This window comes from Odocoileus virginianus, chromosome 1, assembly GCF_023699985.2.
Source record: "Odocoileus virginianus isolate 20LAN1187 ecotype Illinois chromosome 1, Ovbor_1.2, whole genome shotgun sequence".
In the NCBI taxonomy this organism is placed as follows: Eukaryota; Metazoa; Chordata; class Mammalia; order Artiodactyla; family Cervidae; genus Odocoileus; species Odocoileus virginianus.
Genome location: NC_069674.1, coordinates 25227325 through 25249709, shown reverse-complemented (window position 1 = coordinate 25249709; position 22385 = coordinate 25227325). Strand labels below are relative to the sequence as shown.

Genomic DNA, 22385 nt, shown 5'->3' with positions numbered 1-22385 from the left:
AGCTTAGGAGTATCAGAATATTAAGGACTAGAAGATACAATCTAGTTTAGCACTGTCCAGTAAAGGTATAATGCAAGCCATATATATGATTTAAAATTGTCTAGTGGTCACATAAAAAAAGGAAACAGGAAAAGGTATTTTAAACAAATTTTAGCTAACCTAATACATTAAGAATATTTCAATATGTAATCAACATGAAAAGTTATTAATGAGATATTTTACATTTTTATTTTTGTTCTAAGCGTGTATTTGTATTGGTGAGTATTTAACACAACACACCTGCATTTGGATTAGCCACATTTCAAGCGCTTAGTAATCACGTGTGGCTGGTGGCTAGTGTATAGGGTGGTGTCTTGACATTTTACCACAGAGGAAACAGAAGAAAACTAAGTAACTTAGACAATGTCACTGAATTAATTGGTGGTCTGTTCCAGTATGCAGCTCTTTTGTCTACATCATGGTTTTTCCTTTTTTCCCCCCCTTTTTCAAGGACTCTTCAAAATGCAGTAAAGAAAAATAAATCAATGAGTTTTATCACCCTCGAGGTAATTCTTATGTGGGCACATGTGAGATTTTTTTTTCCTATGCAAACTTATTGTAACAAAATTTAAAATTATAAAATGGCTATAACTTACAATGCTTATTTTATATGCTGCTTTGCACACAGAGTATTAATAATGCCAACAAACTTGATTTGCTTTATATGGCAAACTTATACCAACTTGATGACTCAGCAATCATCACTTCAGGGACTTCCCTGGTGGTCCAGTGGTTAAGAATCTGCTTTCCACTTCAGGGGACCCCCGGGTTCAATCCCTGGTCAGGGAATGGAGGTCCCAAATGCCACAGGGCAACCAAGCCCATGTGGTTACAACTATTGATTCTGTGCACTTGAGCCTATGTTCTGCAATAAGAGAAACCCACATGCCCCAACAAAGAGCCCACATGTGGCAATGAAGACCCAGTGCAGCCAAAATAAAAAAATAAGTAAATAAAACATATATTAAAATAGTTTTAAAAAATACATCACCACTGAGCATTAACTGTCTTTATTACTGTTTTCTTTCTTCTCTTGGATTATCTGAAAATTCTTCAGTGTTGTATTGTGCCTCCACTATTTATTTATTAGCTATACCTCTTTCATTTAATTTTTTTTAATGATTTCTCTCTTCTAGGGTTTACAATAGACATCTTCAACTTACTACAGTCAACCTTCAAATAGTATTATACCACTCATGTACAATGTCAGAGCCATGCAACAGTACATTTTTATCTCCACACTCTTATTTAATGTGCCATTCTTGTCATGTATTTTACTTCTGCATGTGTTCTAAATTTGATATTACATATTACATTGTTGTAATTTTTAAAACACCTTATTCAAAGAACTCTTAAAATTATATACTATATTTTAATATGTATATTTTAAAAATCTGCTTATATATTTACAATTTCTAGGCTTCTCTGTCCATGCTGAAGTGGGTAGCCATTTCCTTCTCCAGGGGATCTTCCCAACCCAGGGATTAAGCCCGGGTCTCCTGAGTTGGAGGTAGATTCTTCCAACGTCTAAGCCATCAAGGAAGCCCTATAGTATATATTTTAATATGTATATTTTTAAAGTTTACTTACATATTTACAGTTTCTAGTGTTCTTATTCTTTGTGTAGATGCAGGTTTACAGTTTCTATTACATTTGGAAAGTTTCCCACCCTTATTTCTTCAAATATGTTTTTGTTTTTTTTTTAACCTCAACAAGTAAAGAGTTATGTCTAAGACAGTCCTGACCACGTCCACAACCCTGATCAGACTACTTTCAGAGCTAGTAATGGTTCTTCCAACATGTGGCGTACCTTGGCAAACATAGTTGCTTCTCAGCAAGTATTTGTAGGGCCATACATAGGATAATTCTTAAACACTTTTTATTTTAAAATTTATTTAAAAAGGAAGTACATGCTCAAGGTAAATAATTCAAGCATATATATATACACAGTATATATTAGCATATATAAAATAAATATCATACATTATGCATTATATTACAATATAATTATAGTATATAATTATATATTATATTAAATAATATGTAATATATAATGTATAGTATATACTGTATATATAGTATACTATATATATTCAAGCATATATATATATATATATATACTGTGAAAAATAAGTCCTTTCTTTTCACCACAGTTGCCAGTGCCCTACCCCTCCCTAACACAACCACATTTTTATCCTCCCCGAAGTTTCTGGGCATGTTCAAATATGTTCATATGGGTATATATTCAAATTCCTTTTACCCAAGTGATGGCATATTATATATACTGTTCTGCATCTTGTTTTAACTTAATGTCTTGGTAATCATTCCTTATCAATATATATAAAGCTACCTTATTCTTTCATTGGCTGCAAACCATTACCTCATTATAGATTATGGTTAGGGTTAAGGTTAGGGTTTGTATCATAATTTAACTGCTGCCCTGTTGATGGACATTTAAGTTGTCTCCAGTCTTTTGTTACCGCAAACAGTGTCGCAGGGAACATTCTTCCACTTATTTAACACTAGAACTTACTATACAAGTAACTGAGGTACTCTGGCATAAGTGGTCATGCTGACGTTCTCGATGTCATTTAAATTTTTGGTTTATGCTACAAACGTTGTAAGAGAAGTTTCCTGTTTGTTTTTTGTTTTTTCTTTTTAAAAGGAAAGGAGAAACAATGTTACAGAGAGCACTGAGATAAGAAAACAAAAGTAATAGTCTTGAAGTGTTTGAATGTTTAAATCCCTGGTCTTACAGACTTTGCATCAATAAAAGAGAAAAATTTTCTCTTCTAATGAGTGAGTCTTAAGAAGAAATAAGCTAATCCTGCTTCTGATGTCACAGCTTTGGGAAAACAATGAGAAGCAGGTTCCCCTCCTGACAGGAGAGGCACCAGAAGATTCAAGCGCAGTCATGGGTGGGCTGCAGCAGTGTGTGTCTGAGATGAAGAGAAGTCACCCCTTGGCCTGTTCTTGAGTGAGCACCAAGTGAGGGAGCCTGTAGCTGTACCACCAGTGTCTGAGAGAGGTAACTAGAGGCTCATCCCTTCTCAACTTCATGCAACCTCAAGATGTCTTTAGGTGAAAGTTTCGTGTCCTGGAACCAGGGAAAGAATCGCAGTGGGAGAGGAGTAGTCAGCAGCACCACAGTGGTGTGCTGGCAAATGTCTAACCACCAGCCTTCCAAGGGGGCAGCGGGAAGGGGAAATATATATAAGTATACATGCTTCTTTCTTTAAAGAAATCTTACTTTATAACATTTTACTTAATAAAAATTTACTTTAAAGCACACAATTAACAACAATAGACTATACGATATTCTACTGTAACTTTCAGATGCCAGTTGATTCTCATAGAAAGCGTTCATGGATTTTTGTGTTCCTAGCCAACCAGTGTAACTGACAAGCCAGTGTAGTTCTGACATGAATGCTGGCTGATTTTTCCACTTACATTCATGAATAAGGGGGATGTGAAATAAAGTTGCCTTTCGGAACTCTGTTAAGGATAATGACCAGCACCTTCTTTGCTAATTTAGATAATACCTTTCAAATACCTTTCAACTGGAAGATCATTTCCTCAGATTTCTCTTTGCGTCCACAATGTAACAGCTATAGACACTCTTTTAGTCGACATCACTGACATTTTCTTTATCCCTTTAGACAATCACAACAGCAATAAATTAAGGCCAGATTTTAGCATTGGCTGATTTCCATCATGTAAACACCTGCCAGCATGGCTGGTTTCAAGACAGCAACCACTGTGAACTCTCTGTACACCCTGAGAAGAGAGAAGTAAAGGTACATTATATATCGTTTCTACCAATAGAAACCAATAACCAAAAGGGAATAAAGAGACATAAAATAGAGTAAAATGATTAAGAAGTGATGAGTTTGGGCATCTATTACCTTGCTTTTTATATAACTTATTTAATTATCAGTTTATCTTATTAAATTTTAAATAATTGCTGTTTACCAATATAGTATACTAACACATATATATGGAATTTAAAAAGACAGTAACAATAACCCTATATGCAGGACAGAAAAAGAGACACAGATGTACAGAACAGACTTTTGAACTCTGTGGGAGAAGGTGAGGGTGGGATGATCTGAGAGAATAGCATTGAAACATGTATATTATCAAGTGTGAAACAGATCGCCAGCCCAGGTTGGATGCATGAGACAAGTGCTCAGGGCTGGTGCACTGGGAAGACCCAGAGGGATGGGATGGGGAGGGAGGCGGGAGGTGGGATCGGGATGGGGAACACATGTAAATCCATGGCTGATTCATGTCAATGTATGGCAAAAACCACTACAATATTGTAAAGTAATTAGCCTCCAACTAATAAAAATAAATGGAAAAAATAAAAAATAATGGCTGTGTTTAACTGGCTCATTCAAATTCCTAAAAGATAATAGTTGGTTTTCATGATCTTTTCTCTGATGCTCAAGCATACACTGTATCATACTTCCTCGCTCACTCACAGCTTCCAAATAAATAAGCCTCCTTGCTTTGTCAATAACCTGATGTTTAAAAATAATTTTTTTTTCATCTCATGAGATGGGGAGGAAAGATTGGGCTGAATTGTGACCCCCATCCTGACCTCCCCTGGCCTGGTGAAGGCCTGGCATTAGGTGAACAGGTCACGCAAACAGAGAAAGTTTTTGAGAGAGGCTTCAGAGAGACTCCCTTGCTGCTCTGGCAGCTCACAATCAGGCCACAACCTTGGGAGAATCGTTCTCCTTGTGTGTGTGTGAGGAGGATGAGTGAAGAATGGAGGAGGCTCCATTACTACTGGTTTGTAGTGAGTAGGAAAGGGGAGAGACACGCCCTGCTGACTGCCAGTCCTTCCTCACCTCTTGTCTGCCTTCCTTTCCTGTTGGTACCCATCACATTCCTTGATGTCATTCCTGCCATTGTGAGCCCGCAGTGTCCCCCACCCCCCAGCCTGGGGGACAGCCCTATATCAGGAGGGGCGGCGCTGTGGAGGTGGGGGCAGAAGAGGTCACAACATCACCTTGGAGTTGGGCTGGGTCTGCGTGGAGCCCCAGAGATGTTCCCCAGCCCATTCTTCCCAAGAACCAATGAGTAAAATTCGGGGCCTCCCACCTGAGGTCAGGGAACCAGGCCCTGGAGTGGAACTTGGGGTGGAAGATGGCCTCCTTTGTCAACTGATTCATTCTCCAGAATTCAACTTGTTCTCTGACTCAGTGGTGTTTGAAAGCATCTTTATCCAGGTACCCTTGTGTGCTCAGGGCCCCTCTCCTCACCACCACCCCCCGCCGCCCTGCACCCCAAAGCCTATTCCCAAGGTTTGGCCCCCAAATGCCACAGCCTTTGAAAGCTGTGGGGAGGAGGAAGAAGCAGGGAAGCAGGTAGAGCCAGAGAAAACAGGAGTGCCTAGATCCCAAGTTCACCTCAGTTTGTGCCTACAGCATCACAGGAGATATACCTGCAGAAGGAGATAGCAGGAACCATTTTCCAGGGGTGAGTGAGGGGTCCACAGCCACCTTCTGGGGCCGCCAGTGCATACCGAATGGTTAAAGGGGGTGAAGGCGGCTGTCTGAATTTCTGCTCTGAGACCCAACCTCCTTCTTTCTAGGTTGTCTTACAAACATCCTTGCATGAGAGCAAGGTCCTGGATAAATTAGCCTTGCCCAGATTCTACTGGTCCCCAGAAGAGTACTAATATGACCCACTCGAGTGAGTGTGGCCTGAGAAGCATGGAGCTGCCAAGAGCACGGGATGGTCATTTCAACCCGTGTGACATTTTACCGAGGTGCCCCCTCCACCTCGCTCCAGTGGTCTGGCTGGTGACCCCACTGTGCTCTGTGGCAGGTATAGCATCGCCAGTTTGTTAACAAGCTGTGTGAGGGGCAGGAGATGCAAAGAGAGATGAGATAGTGCCCCGGCCAAGAAGCTTGTGACTTTGGAGGTTCAAAGGACATAATGTGAAATGGTAGTTGTTAAGAAAGCTCTGTGTCAGAGGGTTTGGACCCGCTGAGCCCTATAGCACGAGCAGAGCAAACCCTCAACATGGGTGGTTGTGGAAGCTTTCCCCGTATTCTGGGAAAGCTTCTGGGAAAGCATCTCTTTGAGGTGTTGCTAAGACTTTGGTAAGCGGAAGAGTTGACCGGGAAAACCTTTCAGGCAGAGGGAAAGGTTTTCAAGCTCCTGGGTGAAGCCAGGAGGCTGGAATGCACAGGGAGGGTCTACAGTCTGGAATCTATCTGGTGGAGTTTGAAAAGTGATGAGGAACCCTGGGAGACAGGGTGGAAATAATCGGAGGTGGGTGTTGAACTTAATTTGGAGACCGTTTCTTAGAGTAGTGAGCCTCTCTCTGATGAGGTGCCCCAGGCCTCAGCGAGCTGGTTCATAGCTCCAGGTCTTCCCCATCCCTGAGCCGCCCCAGCAGACTCAGACTGTGCCAGGGAGGGGAAAAGCCTGCCTGCTGAAGCTAGCTCATCAGAGCTAAAAGCTGCCTTGAAATGATCCAGCCCACAGAGTTATGCTGCTCTCTCCTTCCCCTCTCCTCAGCATCACCAGCACTACCGTCACGGCCAAGAAACATCACCCGCAAACATTTATGTATTACTCTGTGTGTGTGGCCCTCTGTGTTTTGTAGCACACACAAATTTTGTTCCACATATAGGCTTCAAGAAATGTTACTCTTATTTCTTCTCAAAATCAAAATTCACTTTTCTCAGAGTACCCTCTACTAGTGGAGAAGGAAATGGCAACCCACTCCAGTATTCTTGCCTGGAGAATCCCATGGACGGAGGAGCCTGGTAGGTCCATGGGGTCACAAAGAGTCGGACACGACTGAGCGACTTCACTCACTCACTCACCCTCTACTAGTCTTGTGGAAACCTACATTTCAGGCATTGCTGGAGCTCTCCCCATTTGCCCAGATCCATCACAGGCTGTGAATGGCCCTGATGGTCGTACAGAGTCTGGGACATTGGGAGAAGGCTCTCTGGTCTTGGGAACATAGGGGTCACCCCTTAGATCCTGATCCCTGTGGTTCCTTGGATGCTACAGTGCTGGTGCTCATCTGCCTGTCCTGGACAGTGAGGTGTGGAGGTGTCTCAGCTGAGACTGTGCCCAAGTGCCAGGCTGCCTTCTTCCTGTCCTGCCACTGCCCTGAGCGCCGCAAGAGAACAGGTCCTTATTCCTCTCAGGACCCAGCAGCAAGCCAGACTGTCCATCATCTTGAGGGAAGCTCCCCAAACCTCTCTCAAGTTGGGCTGACTGGGTCTTCCCCATTCAACAGCTTTTTCCTCCTTCTCCTCCCCTTCTGGAACTTTCTTTGCAGAATCCCCCTCCCAGATCATTAGAAACCTGGGCTGCCTTCTTCTGCCCAAGGATGGAGGAATAAAATGGTGATCAGTTTTGTCTTACCAGCACATCCTTTTAAAGTTAGTCATGCCAAGCACACAAAGGCAGGTGACCAAGTTCCTGTTGCCAAATGACCTAACGTCTCTTTGGGGAGAACCCACGGGAAGGACGGACGGCAGGTCATGGCCCAGCCAGGTGTGCGAGAACACAGGTGCTCCAAGCCTGTTGCCAAGTTCAAGTGCCATTTTCTAGCACCTGTAATCCACCCCTGTCTTCTGTTTCTGTCTGACTCCACGTGCCTGGGGCTAACTTCTAGGTCACTAAGCCCGGAAACTGGATAGATGACTGTGAAGGGCCAACCACTGTGATCCTTGGGGTGACCTCGTCCGTACCCTCCTTGCCACTCCCCAACATCCTCCTGATGGCCAACGTCACCTGGCCCCAGGGTCAGTTTTCCACCTGGAGCACGCCGGAGAGTGCCCCAGTCATCACCCTCAGCAGGTAAACGAAGATGTGAGGGAGGTGCTGAGAGGGGCTGGGTGAACAACTGAGCTGTTTTGCCACTGGTTTCTAGACAAGAAGAAAGGACAGTGTTCTTTAGCTTACAAACTGTGTAGGCTTCCTTCATTCATTTAACAAATATTTATTTAGGTCTGTATGTACCTAGCACTGTACTTGGTGCTGGGGTAGAGCACCAGCCCCTGTCTCTTCCTAGTTTTTGAGAATTGTGGCTTCCTTTTGCTTACTTTTTGTTTTGTCAATATAGACTTGGAGGTTTTCAAAAAGAAAGGTGAATGATATGAAAGTCAGATAGGATTATGAGGTATTGAAATTTAAAAAAAATGCTGGATGTAAAATACCAGACCTCCATCCTTCTCCTTATTCTTTCAGCACGGTTACTCAGGATCTAGGGAGAAGGAGACCTGGAGATGGAGTCAGAAAATCTTAGTTCTAGTTCCTACTTAAGATCTAAACTTGGGCAAATCACTTAGCTTCTCTGAGCCACAGTTTCAAATTCTATAACAGGGAATTAATACTACATATCTTTCCTTCATCAAGGGGTTGTTGTGAGGGTTAAATGAGATTTTATACATCAACCATCAGCCATTGTTGTTGGTTTGAGCAGATTCTTTAATAACCAAGGCTCTAGAAATCAGAGAAGAATAGGTTTTAGTGATCATTTCCACCCTCAGACCACAAGCTTTCACTCTCCAGCATCCCCCAAGCAGAGGCAGGAGTCTAGTGGGGTTAACCCAGCAAGGTACATTAAAACCACTGGAGCCTCTGTCATGGGAATTTCCTGACTGTGCCCAGGATTCTGCCCCTGAAGTATGTGGAACTGCAAATCTATGACCGGCTCCAGCGCATCCTAAGGGTTAGGACGGTGACTGAAAAGATCTACTACCTGAGGCTCCACGAAAAACACCCAGAGACCGTGTTTCAGTTCTGGATCCGTTTGGTGAAAATTCTGCAGAGAGGTCTGTCCATCACCACCAAAGATCCAAGAATCCGAATCTCTCACTGCCTGGTGCCCAAGTTGCCAACAGAAACAGTAAGTTTCACCCAGATCCTGCCAAGATCCATAAGGTCATCTGGGAATTGGAGACATACTGTCTCTGGAAAATGGATGGATGTTAGAGGCTAGCACTGTGTGGGGATCAGCAGCCTTCTTTTTCAAGTCAGTGATGTGCACACACCACACTGAGGTCTACAGACATTAAAAAGTAATTTTGTTTTCCTAATTAGTGATAAAATACTGAACTCACTTAAAAATTGTTTTCTGGGTGTTTTTTTTTTTCCCAGTGTTATAAAGGAATAATGTTCACTGAAGAAAAATCAGAAAATTACAGAAAAATCACCCCCACTCCTCTCTAGCCCTAAGCAATCATTTGGAACATTTTGGCATATATTCTCCTAGTCTTTCATCTTAATTTTTAACTTTTATCTTTGAGGCCATTACATATATAAACATATTTCTCAATGTTGCTTTTTTCCAGTTTAGATTATATCATATATCATAATCATTTCCCATTTCCTTCAAAAGCCCTTTGTACACATCATTTTGATAATTTCATGCTATTCAGTTGTATGAATGAGTTAAAATTTACTTCACCATTCCTCTAATATCAGACATTCAGAGTAATTCCTAACTTTTTATTATTGTAACTGATGCTAAAACAAGCATTTATGTATTGTCCACATTTCTGATAGTTTTCCCAGAATAGATTTAGAAGCAGAATTCAAAGGGTGTGACATTTTTAAGGCTCTCAATACATATCATCAGATTATTTCCAGGAAGTTCATACCAAATTATACTCTCTCTAATAATATGAGTGACTGTGTCACTGTATCCTTATCACAATTGAGAAGCGTAAATTTTCCTTGTCTAATATGACAAGTTAAAAAAAAGAGTGGCAGCTGTTTGATTTTCAATGAATTTGAACACCAACTTTTTTTTTTTTTTTGCACTATCTTTTGCGTTCTTTGACCATTTTTCTGTTGGCAACTTTGCATTTTTCTAAGTTGATTTATAAAACAGAGCTTTTTATATGTCAGGAACTTTAAGCCTTTAATCATGAGTTTTTGCAAATATTTGCTCTAAGGATTTGGTTTTCCCGTTTAGTTTATTTAAGGATTTTTTTTTCTTCTTTTGACATACAGAAGGCTTTCCCAGTACCTGCTTAGGGTAGAAGCCTAAGAAGGAAAAGTATGATAGATTAAATAGCCTTAAACCTCCAGATTTCAAGACCTAAACACTTGCTTCATCGCATTTAAGTGGTATGCTTTAGGTACTTGGTCACTGACTTTGAAGTCAGCCCTTACAGCTCTGGGGCTCTCGTTCATAAGGCTCAGAACTTGTGCTCTAGGCAGAGGAGTCAAAGCCGTCCATCAGGGCGAGGAGGAGACCCTGCTAGGGGCCCTGTTTTTGGTCTGATGATTCCAGGGCTTACCGTTTAAGGAACAGTTCCCAGGACTAGGCTGGAAGATACAAGTAAATTTCTTCAAGGTTCTGGCCTAAGAAGGCCAAGAGCTATTGGAGATCAGACCCGTTCATCTGACTGTCAATTTCTCCATCCAGCCTGAAAACAGCCTGCCATCATCCTCTCAGCCCAGTGAAAGCTCCATGCTGTTGGCCGCCGAGCAGAACAGTGACTGTTTCTTGAACCTCTCAGGAATTTCCCAGAACACAGTACACAGGTGGGTCCTCCATGCAGGCTGCCTTGGCATCCCGTTCCCACAGCCTAGAGTCATGGTGGGGTGGAGGATCAGTGACACCCTCCATCTACTCATCTCAGTTCCTTCTTTTCACTTTAGACTTTTACATGTGATGTTTCTCCTTCATTTTATTATAAGCCTGTTCTTGGAAATAGGATCTGTGGCTGCTTGATCTAAATATTCCCTAGGCAAACCCTAGTGTTTTCATATGGAAGACGTTCAGTAAAAGGAGTGAGGATGAATAGGTTAATTTGAAGAAGGGTGATAAAAGCAGATTCATGGAGTTAGATGTTGACAGTCCCAGCTTGCAAGGGTCCCTTGGGTAAGACAATCCCGAGGCCTCTTTGCCTCACTTATCTATTCTGTAAAATAGACAGAATAGACATTAACCCATAGAGGAGACTACTGTTGGCTCCAAAGCTTTACTATCTACTAAGTCACTGTGTTAGATTCTTTCTGTAACAAGTGATAGAAAAACCAACACAAGATCATGCAGTTAATACATTGAACAAGTACAACTTCGAGGATATCATCAAAATGCAAAAATCTGTTCTTCCTTTTATAATTTTCTCAATGGGAGAAGTCTTCCTCTTGCTCCTGAGTAAAAGCTGGTCTCTGGGCAGGCCCCCTAAGCATATATGGGCTCCCTCTTAGAATATAAAAAGACTTTTGTCCCTTTAAACTGCAAAAGCTGTCTCAATTCGGATATTAAAAGGTCCAGTGCCTGAAAACTATCAAAATTCTGAAGTGGCCACATCACCCCCCTTCAGTCAGCATCACCTTATATTACGATGGCCCTTCTTTGTGGGGACTGGGTTGTCCCTCCTCTCCTTCAGTTTCCTGATTTGATTTTATTTTTGAAGATTTTTTAAAATATAATTTTTATTTATTTATTTTTGATTGTGCTGAGTCTTTGTTGTTGCACAATGGCTTTCTCTAGTTGCAGTGAGCGGGGGCTGCTCTCTAGTTGTGCGCTCAGGCTTCTCATTGTGGTGGCTTCTCTTGTTGCGGAGCATGGCCTCTAGGTGCGTGGGCTTCAGTAGTTGCAGCTCATGGGCTTAGTTGCTCCATGGCATGTGGAGCAACTATATACTTTTATACTTAACCCATATACTTTTATACACTGTACCACCAGAGAAATCCCTGTGATTTTTTTTTTTTTTTGATGTGGACTATTTTTAAGGTCTTTATTGAATTTGTTACAATATTGCATTGGTTGTTTATGCTCTGGCTTTTTGATCATGAGGCATCTTAGTTCCCTGACCAGGGTCCAAACCTGCATCCCATACATTAGAAGGTGGAGTCTTAATCACTGGACCACAGGAGAAGCCCCTTGTTTCTTGATTTTGAAACTGACTTTTTCTCTTAGGAGGTTTCTTGGGTTATTTGAAGTCCCCTACTTACCACCCCTGCATAGTCATAAGGGATTTGATTTAGGTCATACCTGAATGGTCTAGTGGTTTTCCCTACTTTCTTCAGTTTAAGTCTGAATTTGGCAATAAGGAGTTCATGATCTGAGCCACAGTCAGCTCCTGGTCTTGTTTTTGCTGACTGTATAGAGCTTCTCCATCTTTGGCTGCAAAGAATATAATCAATCTGATTTCGGTGTTGACCATCTGGTGATGTCCATGTGTAGAGTCTTCTCGTGTTGTTGGAAGAGGGTGTTTGCTATGACCAGCGCGTTCTCTTGGCAAAACTCTATTACCCTTTGCCCTGCTTCATTCCATACTCCAAGGCCAAATTTGCCTTTGAGTTACTCCAGGTGTTTCTTGACTTCCTACTTTTGCATCCCAGTCCCCCATAATGGAAAGGACGTCTTTTTTGAGTGTTAGTGTATGGATCACAATAAACTGTGGAAAATTCTTCAAAAGATGGGAATATCAGACCACCTGACCTGCCTCTTGAGAAACCTGTATGCAGGTCAGGAAGCAACAGTTAAACTGGACATGGAACAACAGACTCATTCCAAATAGGAAAAGGAGTACATCAAGGCTGTATATTGTCACCCTGCTTATTTAACTTATATGCAGAGTACATCATGAGAAACGCTGGGCTAGAAGAAGCACAAGCTGGAATCAAGATTGCCGGGAGAAATATCAATAACCTCAGATATGCAGATGACACCACCCTTATGGCAGAAAGTGAAGAGGAACTGAAAAGCCTCTTGATGAAAGTGAAAGAGTAGAGTGAAAAAGTTGACTTAAAGTTCAACATTCAGAAAACTAAGATCATGGCATCTGGTCCCATCACCTCATGGGAAATAGATGGGGAGACAATAGAAACAGTGTCAGACTTTATTTTTTTGGGCTCCAAAATCACTGCAGATGGTGACTGCAGCCATGAAATCAAAAGATGCTTACTCCTTGGAAGGAAAGTTATGACCAACCTAGACAGCATATTAAAAAGCAGAGACATTACTTTGCCAACAAAGGTCCGTCTGGTCAAGGCTGTGGTTTTTCCAGTGGTCATGTATGGATGTGAGAGTTGGACTATAAAGAAAGCTGAGTGACAAAAAATTGATGCTTTTGATCTGTGGTGTTGGAGAAGAATCTTGAGAGTCCCTTGGACTGCAAGGAGATCCAACCAGTCCATCCTGAAGATCAGTCCTGGGTGTTCACTGGAAGGACTGACGCTGAAGCTGAAACTCCAATACTTTGGCCACCTGATGGAAGAGCTGACTCTCTGGAAAAGACCCTGATGCTGGGAGGGATTGGGGGCAGGAGTAGAAGGGGGTGACAGAGGATGAGATGGCTGGATGACATCACCGACTCGATGGGCATGAGTTTGAGCAAACTCCAGGAGTTGGTGATGAACAGGGAGGCCTGGCGTGTGCGATTCATGGGGTCGCAGAGTCGGACACGACTGAGCAACTGAACGGACCTGACTTACCATCCCTCGGGCTTCCCCAGTGGCTCAGAGGTGAACAATCCACCTGTGATGCAGGAGACACAGGTACCATCCCTGGGCTGGGAAGATCCCCTGGAGGAGGGCGTGGCAACCCACTCCAGTATTTTTGCCTGGAGAATCCCCATAGACAGAGGAGCCTGGCAATCTACAGTCCATAGGATCACAAAGAGTCAGACAGGATTGAAGCAACTTAGCACGCACCATGCACTTAACACCCCTCACCCAAGGCAAGCCCAGCCCACTGCCCCCCCAACCCCGGCCCTGGATCTGCAGGCATCCATGCCCACCAGGAACTAGCTGTCAGTGTCCCCTCCTCTTTATGGGAGTCAGGAAGGGTTTACAGTGGCTCCAGGCTGGCTCTCTCAGTTCACATCTGGTCCTCAGGATATGACCGGCTACTGGAGGGAGGATTGTGCTTCCTGGACACAGGTGCACACAGATCCTCATCACTCCATCATCAAAGAAACCCACTCTCCCATTTCTCCCACCCTCCATGTTCCCTGGGCAGGAGTTGTGCCCCCAACTACTGAGTTTCCCAGACCCTGGTGACCACTGCTCAAGGTCTCTGGGTGGTCCCAGAAAGCCTCTCTCATTCAGCTGGGGCGGGATGAAGCAGCAGCTCTATACAAAGGACTCACCCACCACACATCCTCTCTCTCGGGGCTTCCGTAGCCAGCCTCTGGGGCGGGGTCCCAATGGTGGTCATGCGAGGTCAGTTCTCCCAGGCCATTTGTTGTTGTTCAGTCACTCAGTTGTGTCAAACTCTTTGCGACCCTGTGGACTGCAGCACACCAGGCCTCCCTGTCCTTTACCACCTCCCAGGTCATGGTTCACCTTTATATGTACTTGGCAGCCATTTTTTTTTTTCTGACTTCAAGATAGCTTTCTTGAATTATAATATTAAAATTGCCTCTTAAGGTACGCTCACTATATGTGGGTTGGATCATTTTTGCTATCTAATTGCCTGCCACTTTCTCTTCTGAAACTCAAGGAGAGGACTTTTGCTCTTCTCTTTCTTGTAAGGCATTAGCTGCTTTGTTCATTTTTGTGTTCCTTCATTCTGGAAGTAATTTTTGTTTCTTTAGAAATGTCTAATTCTTTTCTCAATTTTGTCACTGCATTTATAAATCTTTAAATTCTGACAGACTTGGTTCTTTCATATGCTCTGTCATTGTCTTAACTGAGCTCATTTTGAAATGCTAGGTTGCAGTTTTCGTTTGTTTTGCAGGCACATATTTTTAGCGTGCATTCGTTGTCTGTAAGGTGCTAAGATGCTTCATAGCCTCTTTCTTTCTGAGATAATTTTGTATGATCTTGAATTATGATCCTTTTCTGATGTTTGTTTTTATGCAAAATGGTTTTCCTAGACCTTTGGGAGTGAGGGGCTGGTCAAGGTAGCTGTCTGGTTTGGGCTCAGAGTTCCCTCTTGTGTTGTTTTTGTAAAGTGTTTATGGACTTTAGCTTTTTAGGATTCCCAGGCTGTGTTCCTCTCTCCTATCTTTAGCTGATTTTTCTCTTTCCTTTGCTTTTATTGTTCCTATCCTACTCGATTTGGATTCCATTTCCAGAGGCCATGTCCTGCAAGGGAAAGTGTTCTGGTGGTTTTGAGAGTTCTTAAGGCACATATTTCACCAGCCTGTTCAGACTGTGCCACAGGCCCCTTGCACTTACTTCCCTAGTTTCCTTCTTCCCAAATTGGCTGGCTGCACTTTCTCCTGAGAAGCTGTGGGCAATGTAGAAGCCCTCCTGTTTACAGGTACATCAGATGCCCTGTTACTTCTCTCTGCTGTCTCTCACATAGATACTGACTCTCTGGGCCTCGGGGCTATCTGTAGCTGTAATATTTTATCTGAGCTTTTTTCAAACAGGCCTATATCTGTGGGATTCATGTTGGCCTAAATTGGAGGGGCAGGGTTTGACCCCACAGAACCTTTGTAAGTTTGCTTCTGTTGGATGCCTCAGAGAGATTAATGGCTCAGGAGAAAATTTTTACATTAGTTTCTCAGCTTGGAAGTTATTCGACCCTGTATCATTTCAGATCTCAAACAAGTATTGGGACAGTCCCAAGGATAAGGATTTTCAACAGACGTTTGTTTTGACCCAGAATCCAAGTTGGTATAGTTGACCCAGAATCCATGTTGGCTTTGACACTGGATGGATTCCTTTCTGGTATTCCCCTGCCCCTTTAAATTAATTAATTAATTTTTGGCTGCACAGGGTCTTCACTGTTACACATGTGAGCTTTATCTAGTTGCAGAGAGCAGGGACTACTCTCTAATTATAGTGCACGAGCTTCTCATTGTGGTGGCTTATTTTTCCACGGAGCATGGGCTTAGTAGCATGTGGAATCTTCCCAGACTAGGGATTGAACCTGTGTCCCCTGCATCAGCAGGTGTATTCTTAACCACTGGATCACCAGGGAAGTCCCTGGTATCCCCTTTTGTCAAGAAGGTAGCTTTGAAAGTCCTCCTGGACTTATGCAAATATCTTGACTAGTGTCGGATTCATGATTTCCGAAGAAGAGAATTTAGCTTCGGAACCAGAGCCAAGGCTTCAGGCACTCAGAGTTTCATGTGGCAGAAGTTTTATTACAGTGCAAAGGGGACAGAGAAAGCTTCTGACATAGACATCAGAAGGGGGTTGGAGAGTGCCCCACTCACTAGTCTTATCAAGGCTTTATATATTTTTTCAGTTAGTTAGTAACCAACAGGGAAGAGCCCCTGGAGAAGGGCATGGCAACCCACTCCAGTTTTCTCCCCTGGAGAATCCTCATGGACAGAGGAACCTGGGGGACTAAAGTCCATGGGGTCACAGTCAGACATGACTGAGTGACTAACAGTTTCACTTTTCACTTTGGGCTCCCCTGGTGGCTCAGATAGTAAAGAGTCTGCCTGCAATGCGGGAGACCCTGGTTCGACCCCTGGGTCCGGAAGATCCCCTGGAGAAGGAAATGGCAACCCACTCCAGTACTCTAGCCTGGAAAATTCCAAGGAGGGAGGAGCCTGGTGGGCTACAGTCCATGGAGTTGCAAAGAGTCGGAATGAGTGACTTCACTTTCTTTTCACTAAGAGTAGAAGATCTTACTAGACCCACTCCCACAACATACATTTCAAGATAACAGGATTAGAACTAACAATAGGAAAAGTTTTACCAGACCCACTCCCACAACATAAGATAACAAGATGAGACAGAAGGTTCCTGTTAAGAAGGAGAAACATGTCCTCAAGCAAGATACATTGTTGTTACATAATCATTAGTACAGAGCTTAAGGGAAAACATACCCTTGAGGAAGATGTGTTGTTTTGTGTAATCATTAGCTCTGGGCTTAGAGAAAGTTAGTCTTACAAGAAATAGATTGTTGCCATTACAACTCACAGTTTAAGAAAAAATGTCTTCTGTGACTAAGACAAAAAAAAAGTTTTTTCCTGTCTCCTCCTTGAAGGCCTCAGACTCCTTATCAACCTATCTAAGAATTAACTCTCTCAAGTTAATGTCCCACAGAGCTGGGTCCCAATACCTGGGCCACATGGCCATAAAAACCCAAGGCCTGGACTTCCCCTGATGATGGTTAAGAATCCACCTCCATAGCCTCCAACTAATAAATGAAAAAAAAAAAAAAAGAATCCACCTCCAATGCAGGGGACATGAGCTCAATCCCTGGTCCAGGAGGATTCCACATGCCACAGAGCAACCAAATCCATGCACACTAGAGCCTGTGCTCTGCAACAAAGAGAAGCCACTACAATGAGAAACCGATGCATCACAACTAGAGAGTACCCCCCACTCACCACAACTAGAGAAAGCCTGCCCAGCAACAAAGACTCAGCATAGCCAAAATAAACAAATAAATAAACCCAGGTTCTGGGTCACCAAGACAGGCCAGTCCCTCAGGCAGCCCAGCTTTAAATCATACTTCACTGATCTTTAATTTTTGGTCCCAGGGATTTTTACTTTACTTTTCATAAATGTAATGATATATTTAAAATTATGTTGATTATATTTTATCTAGCAGTTCTAGGTGTTTTGTGGCAAAGACATTTTTAGATTATTAGTCCATATTACCTGTCTCTGGCTAAATAACCCTAAAATTATTTTCATTGGGAAAAAAAAACAACTCACCGCACTTATCTCTGAATACTAAATGTGTGTTATTTTTAACTTTCTTTTTGGTGCCTTTTCACTTCAACCCAGATCTGGGTCGAAGGTATCCGTGCTGGAAAAAACATAATTAAACAACTGTTTTAAAATTTGATTCTTACCAATGCTTTCTTTTTCTTCTGTTGCTTTCAATGACCCTGATATTCCTGGGCTACTCCAGAAACACCAGCAGTGCCACTGAAATAGACAATTTCAACTTCATCAACAACACATCCTCGCCAGTGTCATCCCCGGTCATTTCGAATATACCCATGAGAGCCACCTTGAGCCACAGTCTCTGGGAACAAGAGAATGCTGATGAGTACTACATGCAGGCTCCTGTGGCCAGTTCCCTAGGAGAGAACTTTTGGGGACCCTGACACCTAGCCCAAACAGGTTTCATTCAATGCACTTGTTACAAACTTCTATAGTGCAGTTTTCCTATTGTGGCCCAAATGACCCTGGGAGAAGTAGGATGGTGTTTATAACAAGATGCTTCTGTAAGTCCATCAATAAACCTCGGGTTGAGTCCCTAATTGTTGTAGGTTGTGCTATGGAAGGGAGGGCGGGGGGTTGGGCCCTAGGCTGGAGAAGGACTAATTAGGAGCAATAGCTCACTCCTTGGGGAAACAAGTGGGAAAAAAATGTTCTGTTTGCTCAATTGAAACCCCAGAGCAGCCAAGCAGAGCCAAAAAAGCCAGTCTCAAGGAAAGGCCCTGCGGAGAAATCCAACATCCTCCTACAAGGGAGAGGTCAGAGGAACAGAGACATGGCTGCTACAAGCCCTAAGGGAAAGAAATCCTGAGACTGGCGACTGACTGGGAGATATTTCTGTGGTGCCCCACTTACCCCAAGCAAGAATGTTTGTCTTCCTGCCCCCATATCCTTTGTTAAGTGTAAAGTTATGAATGTTACCGAAAGGTATGTGTGGGGGTCTGGGTCCTTGCTGCTCAAAAGCCAATGAGCAGGCCAGGTTGGTGGAAAGGAAATTTTGCTTTGAAGGAGGGAACAGAACAAGCTCTATCATGAAAGCAGGACTCCATCTTGGGCCAGACTGTGGACTTTGAGCTATATGTCCAGTATCTATGGAAACGACATACTAACTGAAAAACCAGGCCCCGGGGAGGAAGAGCCAGGGCTCTCCATCGCCTAAAAGAATACCCTAACTATCTGTGTAACCAAATAGAATCATACATTCTACTATGCTTATTGGGGTATGACCACAAGCCTATTGATAATTGTCCACTTATGAATCATGGCTTAAGGCTTAAGGCTTATGAATCATGGGTTAACTTTGATTGTATCTTTCTTTTTCCTTTGTTCAGACTAGTTTCAGGGGATTTGGGGGAAATGGGTTTGGACACGTAGGCCTAGAGTACATAAGGTTTTCACAAAAACTGGTTGGAGTACTTGGCTAAGAGGAGACTCTGCCTTGGGCCCGCCGGTGTAATAAACTGCACTCCACTATCTGCATTGTCCATCTGAGTGAGTTTGTTTCCCAGAATGCGTGGCTACAACAGCTTCATTTCAGAGGCCTGCCATTCTGGGGGAGGGTGGTAGACATCTGTCCAAAGGCAGACTCTCTGCCCCTGACAAGCAGGGGTAAGAGCATTTATAGACAGTCTGGGGCAGGGGGCCTACATGCAGAAACAGCATAGTCATTTCTAACAGTCATCTTCAAATTGGTCACTAGTGGTCTGAACAGCATCATCTTGGTTGTTTTAGGTACAGTTAATTTTTAGTTCCAGGGTGCACTTGTTCCCAATTCTTTGTGGTTAGTTCTCAGAATTGTGGCAGCTCATGTCCTGGGTACAGTCTGGTCATCATGTAGTTAACTTTTCCACCCAGGATTTTAGTCTCTATAAGAGAGCTCACAGGATATGTCTCAGAATGTTATCTATAGCCTTTGAGAAAGAACTAAATGTCCTTGACCGTGCTTAATGACTAAAGTATTATTATTTAGTATCCTTAGACTGTTTTCCTTTGTTCCAGCATTTCTCACTTCTCTGATTAAACTTATTCTTTGACTAAAGTTTTCCACAGGCAAAAGGCAGGCAGAGAACATGATGGGGGCAGGGGGGCGAGGGGCAAGGACCATATGGTCCTGTTCCATTTCATGAAGGCTCATCTTAGCCATGCAGATTTTGGTTGCTAATGAAGACTGGGCTTCTGGTAGGGAAGCTGGTGATCACTCATCACTGGAAGTCCTAATTGATTTGACTCTTCCAACCCAGCACCTAATGAAAGTCCCCTGGAAGACACACTGTGTAGACCAGGGATGGGGCAGGAGCCTTGGCCAACATCCGGGCAAATGGGCAATATTGACTTGGGAGATGCCACCACAACATTCAGTAAGCGTTTATCAAGCTTCTGCTAGGTGCCAGACACTGCACTCGATGCTGGGTATATTACTGAGAACAAGTCAGAAGGACATGATACTTGACTTAGGGAGCATATGGAAGAGCTACTGAGCCCTGTTTTGGAGACACAAGAAAGCCATTTAGGTGGACATGATGTTTAAGTCACCCAGTCTGCAAGTCAAAGCTTGGAAGACCTGCTTCCATATAGTTCACATTGTGCATAATAGAGTGAGAGAGGCAGAAAGAGCATGACTGCCCTCCCTCTTTCCCCCTGCCTCCATGCATGCTCAGTTATGCCGAGTGATAAATCCCAGCGAGATGGGCTTCCTAGGTAGCCCTAGTGGTAAAGAACCTGCCTGCCAATGCAGGAGACCTGAGACATGGGTTCCATCCCTGGGAGGGGAAGATCCCCTGGAGGAGGGCATGGCAACCCACTGCAGTATTCTTGCCTGGAAAGTCCCCAAAGACAGGAGAGCCTGGAGGGCTACAGTCCATAGGGTCTCAAAGAGTCATCATGACTGAAGTGACTTAGCATGGCACAGGACAAATCCAGGACAGACTAGATCAGAAAAGACATCTGAGCCAAGAGGTTGCCCAGTGTTTGTTGGGTTCTCTCTGCCTCCAATAAAAACAACAAATTTTCCTTTCATGTGTTAACAATCAAATCAGCTGAGCATTGTTGGTGTTGACGAGGGATATGTGGAAGCAGAACTTAGAAGAGACTCATGTGAAAGGTGACCACACTTCCCAATTTATGCCTGTTGTTCTAATATCATTATTAATGTGAACCCATTCCACTCTCAAAATCATCCTTACAGGAATGGTGAATCACTCTACTAATAATGTGTGTTCACAAATGTTTAGGAGATCTCCATCCTCACTTATATTGCCTTGGTTTAAGCCTCCATCAACTCTCACCTAGATTACTGTGATAACTCCAGTTGGGCTCCCAGATTCTGTCATCACTGTAGCAATAACAGCTAATTTCATTAGAAACTTACTATAGGCCAAGCACTACGCTAAAACTTTACAAAGATCACTTAAACGACCCAACTCATTGGAAAAGAGATATTCTAAGGATCACATTTTGATAGATGATGAACCCAAGTGACACAGGGGCTCAAGAACTTGTTCAAGGCCATAAAGGGACCAATAACAGAGCCAAGACCTGAACCCAGTCTAACTTTGAAGACCACACTCTTTATTTATTTATTTTTATTTTATTTTTTGGCCACGCCCTGGCTTATAGGATCTTAATTCCCCAACCAATGATCAGACTCACACCCTCTAGCAGTGGAAGCATGGAGTCCTAACCACTGGACTGCCAGGGAATTCCCTGAAGACCATACTCTTGATGACTCTGATTTCTTCCCAATCCATTTCCCTTTCATATGTCTAAAAAGCTGTCTTTCTGAACCACAGATCTGACTATAACCTCACCCTTGATAAAACCAAACTCTTTGATATGAAATGACCAGGCCTATCTCTCCAGCCTCTCCACTGAGCACTGCTCCCCTTCAATCAGCTGCTTCCACCATGCCAGACTTCTTGTGGTTTCCATAAGGCACCACGTGTTTAGATGCTGCAAGGATGTTGCACATCCTTCACTCGACTCAAATATCTTTTCTTGTGTTATCTACCTGTTGTTCTCACATTGCTCTCAAGATACTTGTCCTCATTGATGGAGTTCTTCGGGGCTACCATTGTGCCCTGTGTGTGTCTGTATTATAGCATTCCTCACAGTATGGTAGTTGCTTGCATATCTGTTTCCTTGGAGGGAATAGGACTCCTTTAAGAAGAAGATCCACTTTATATTAAAGTCCTTTGATTCCAGAGAAGCTGACTCTAATTTAAACCTAAAGGAACTTATTGGGAGAATATGAATTGGCTCATGGGATTGACGAGCCAGTCTTGGAATGCACTGACACCAGCAGAGCTCTGGGGGTTCAGGTAAGGATATCCAGTTGAACGTCTCATCAAATGCTGCAGCAGGCTGTGTGGTTTCCCCAAAGGCAATTGGGAATTGTTATGAAAGAACAATTAGGGGAATGGATGTCTACTGGTGGATGATAACAAATGCCCACCAGTCTGACTCTTTGCTCTGAATTTGGACAGGAGCTCTGCCATCAGCCTCAAGCAAGTCTGTATATCCTGACTGAGGAAGCCCAGATTTCGAGCCCTAACTGTGCTGTGACCTTGAGCCATTTCTGTAGCTAGCCACATAGGCAATTAAATAGGTGAAGTGACCAGTGCGTGGGTGCAATGACGTGCTCTTGGAGGGGGCACTGGTTTGGTTACAGCTGATGTTTGCTGAGCCCTCAGCCCTGGGTCCCTCAGCTGCAGTGCAGTTTACTGTGGACATGGGGCTCACCAGGCCCATCCTGTCCT

The 22385-nt window shown here is 43.3% G+C and overlaps 1 protein-coding gene and 1 long non-coding RNA gene across 4 annotated transcripts; one reads left to right on the top strand and one right to left on the bottom strand.

Annotated features, from left to right (window-relative positions):
* Positions 1-3345: 3345 nt before the first annotated feature.
* On the bottom strand, positions 3346-22173 carry LOC139034716 (uncharacterized). The gene is made up of 2 exons (XR_011487218.1): positions 17760-22173; positions 3346-3816 (listed from the first exon to the last, which is right to left on the bottom strand). It is a non-coding gene; the product is annotated as an uncharacterized lncRNA (long non-coding RNA).
* GARIN1A (golgi associated RAB2 interactor 1A) lies at positions 5001-18173 on the top strand. 3 transcript variants are annotated; one of them, XM_020914909.2, is made up of 5 exons: positions 5001-5276; positions 7694-7878; positions 8692-8929; positions 10457-10575; positions 17819-18173. In XM_020914909.2, the coding sequence occupies exons 1-5, from the start codon at positions 5124-5126 to the stop codon at positions 18015-18017; spliced, it is 894 nt and encodes a 297-aa protein (XP_020770568.1). In that variant the 5' UTR covers positions 5001-5123; the 3' UTR covers positions 18018-18173. The 3 variants fall into 3 exon arrangements, with proteins under 3 accessions (XP_020770568.1, XP_020770570.1, XP_020770569.1); XM_020914911.2 differs by lacking the exon at positions 5001-5276 and adding an exon at positions 5492-5526; XM_020914910.2 differs by lacking the exon at positions 5001-5276 and adding an exon at positions 5702-5877.
* Positions 22174-22385: the final 212 nt, after the last annotated feature.

Excerpts from the sequence above, each read along its gene's own strand:
- GARIN1A (XM_020914909.2), top strand. The coding sequence starts at position 5,124 with ATGAGTAAAATTCGGGGCCTCCCACCTGAGGTCAGGGAACCAGGCCCT. Across the intron at positions 8,930-10,456 it reads CCAAGTTGCCAACAGAAACA|CCTGAAAACAGCCTGCCATC; the intron begins GTAAGTTTCACC and ends TTCTCCATCCAG. Across the intron at positions 10,576-17,818 it reads TCCCAGAACACAGTACACAG|AAACACCAGCAGTGCCACTG; the intron begins GTGGGTCCTCCA and ends GGGCTACTCCAG.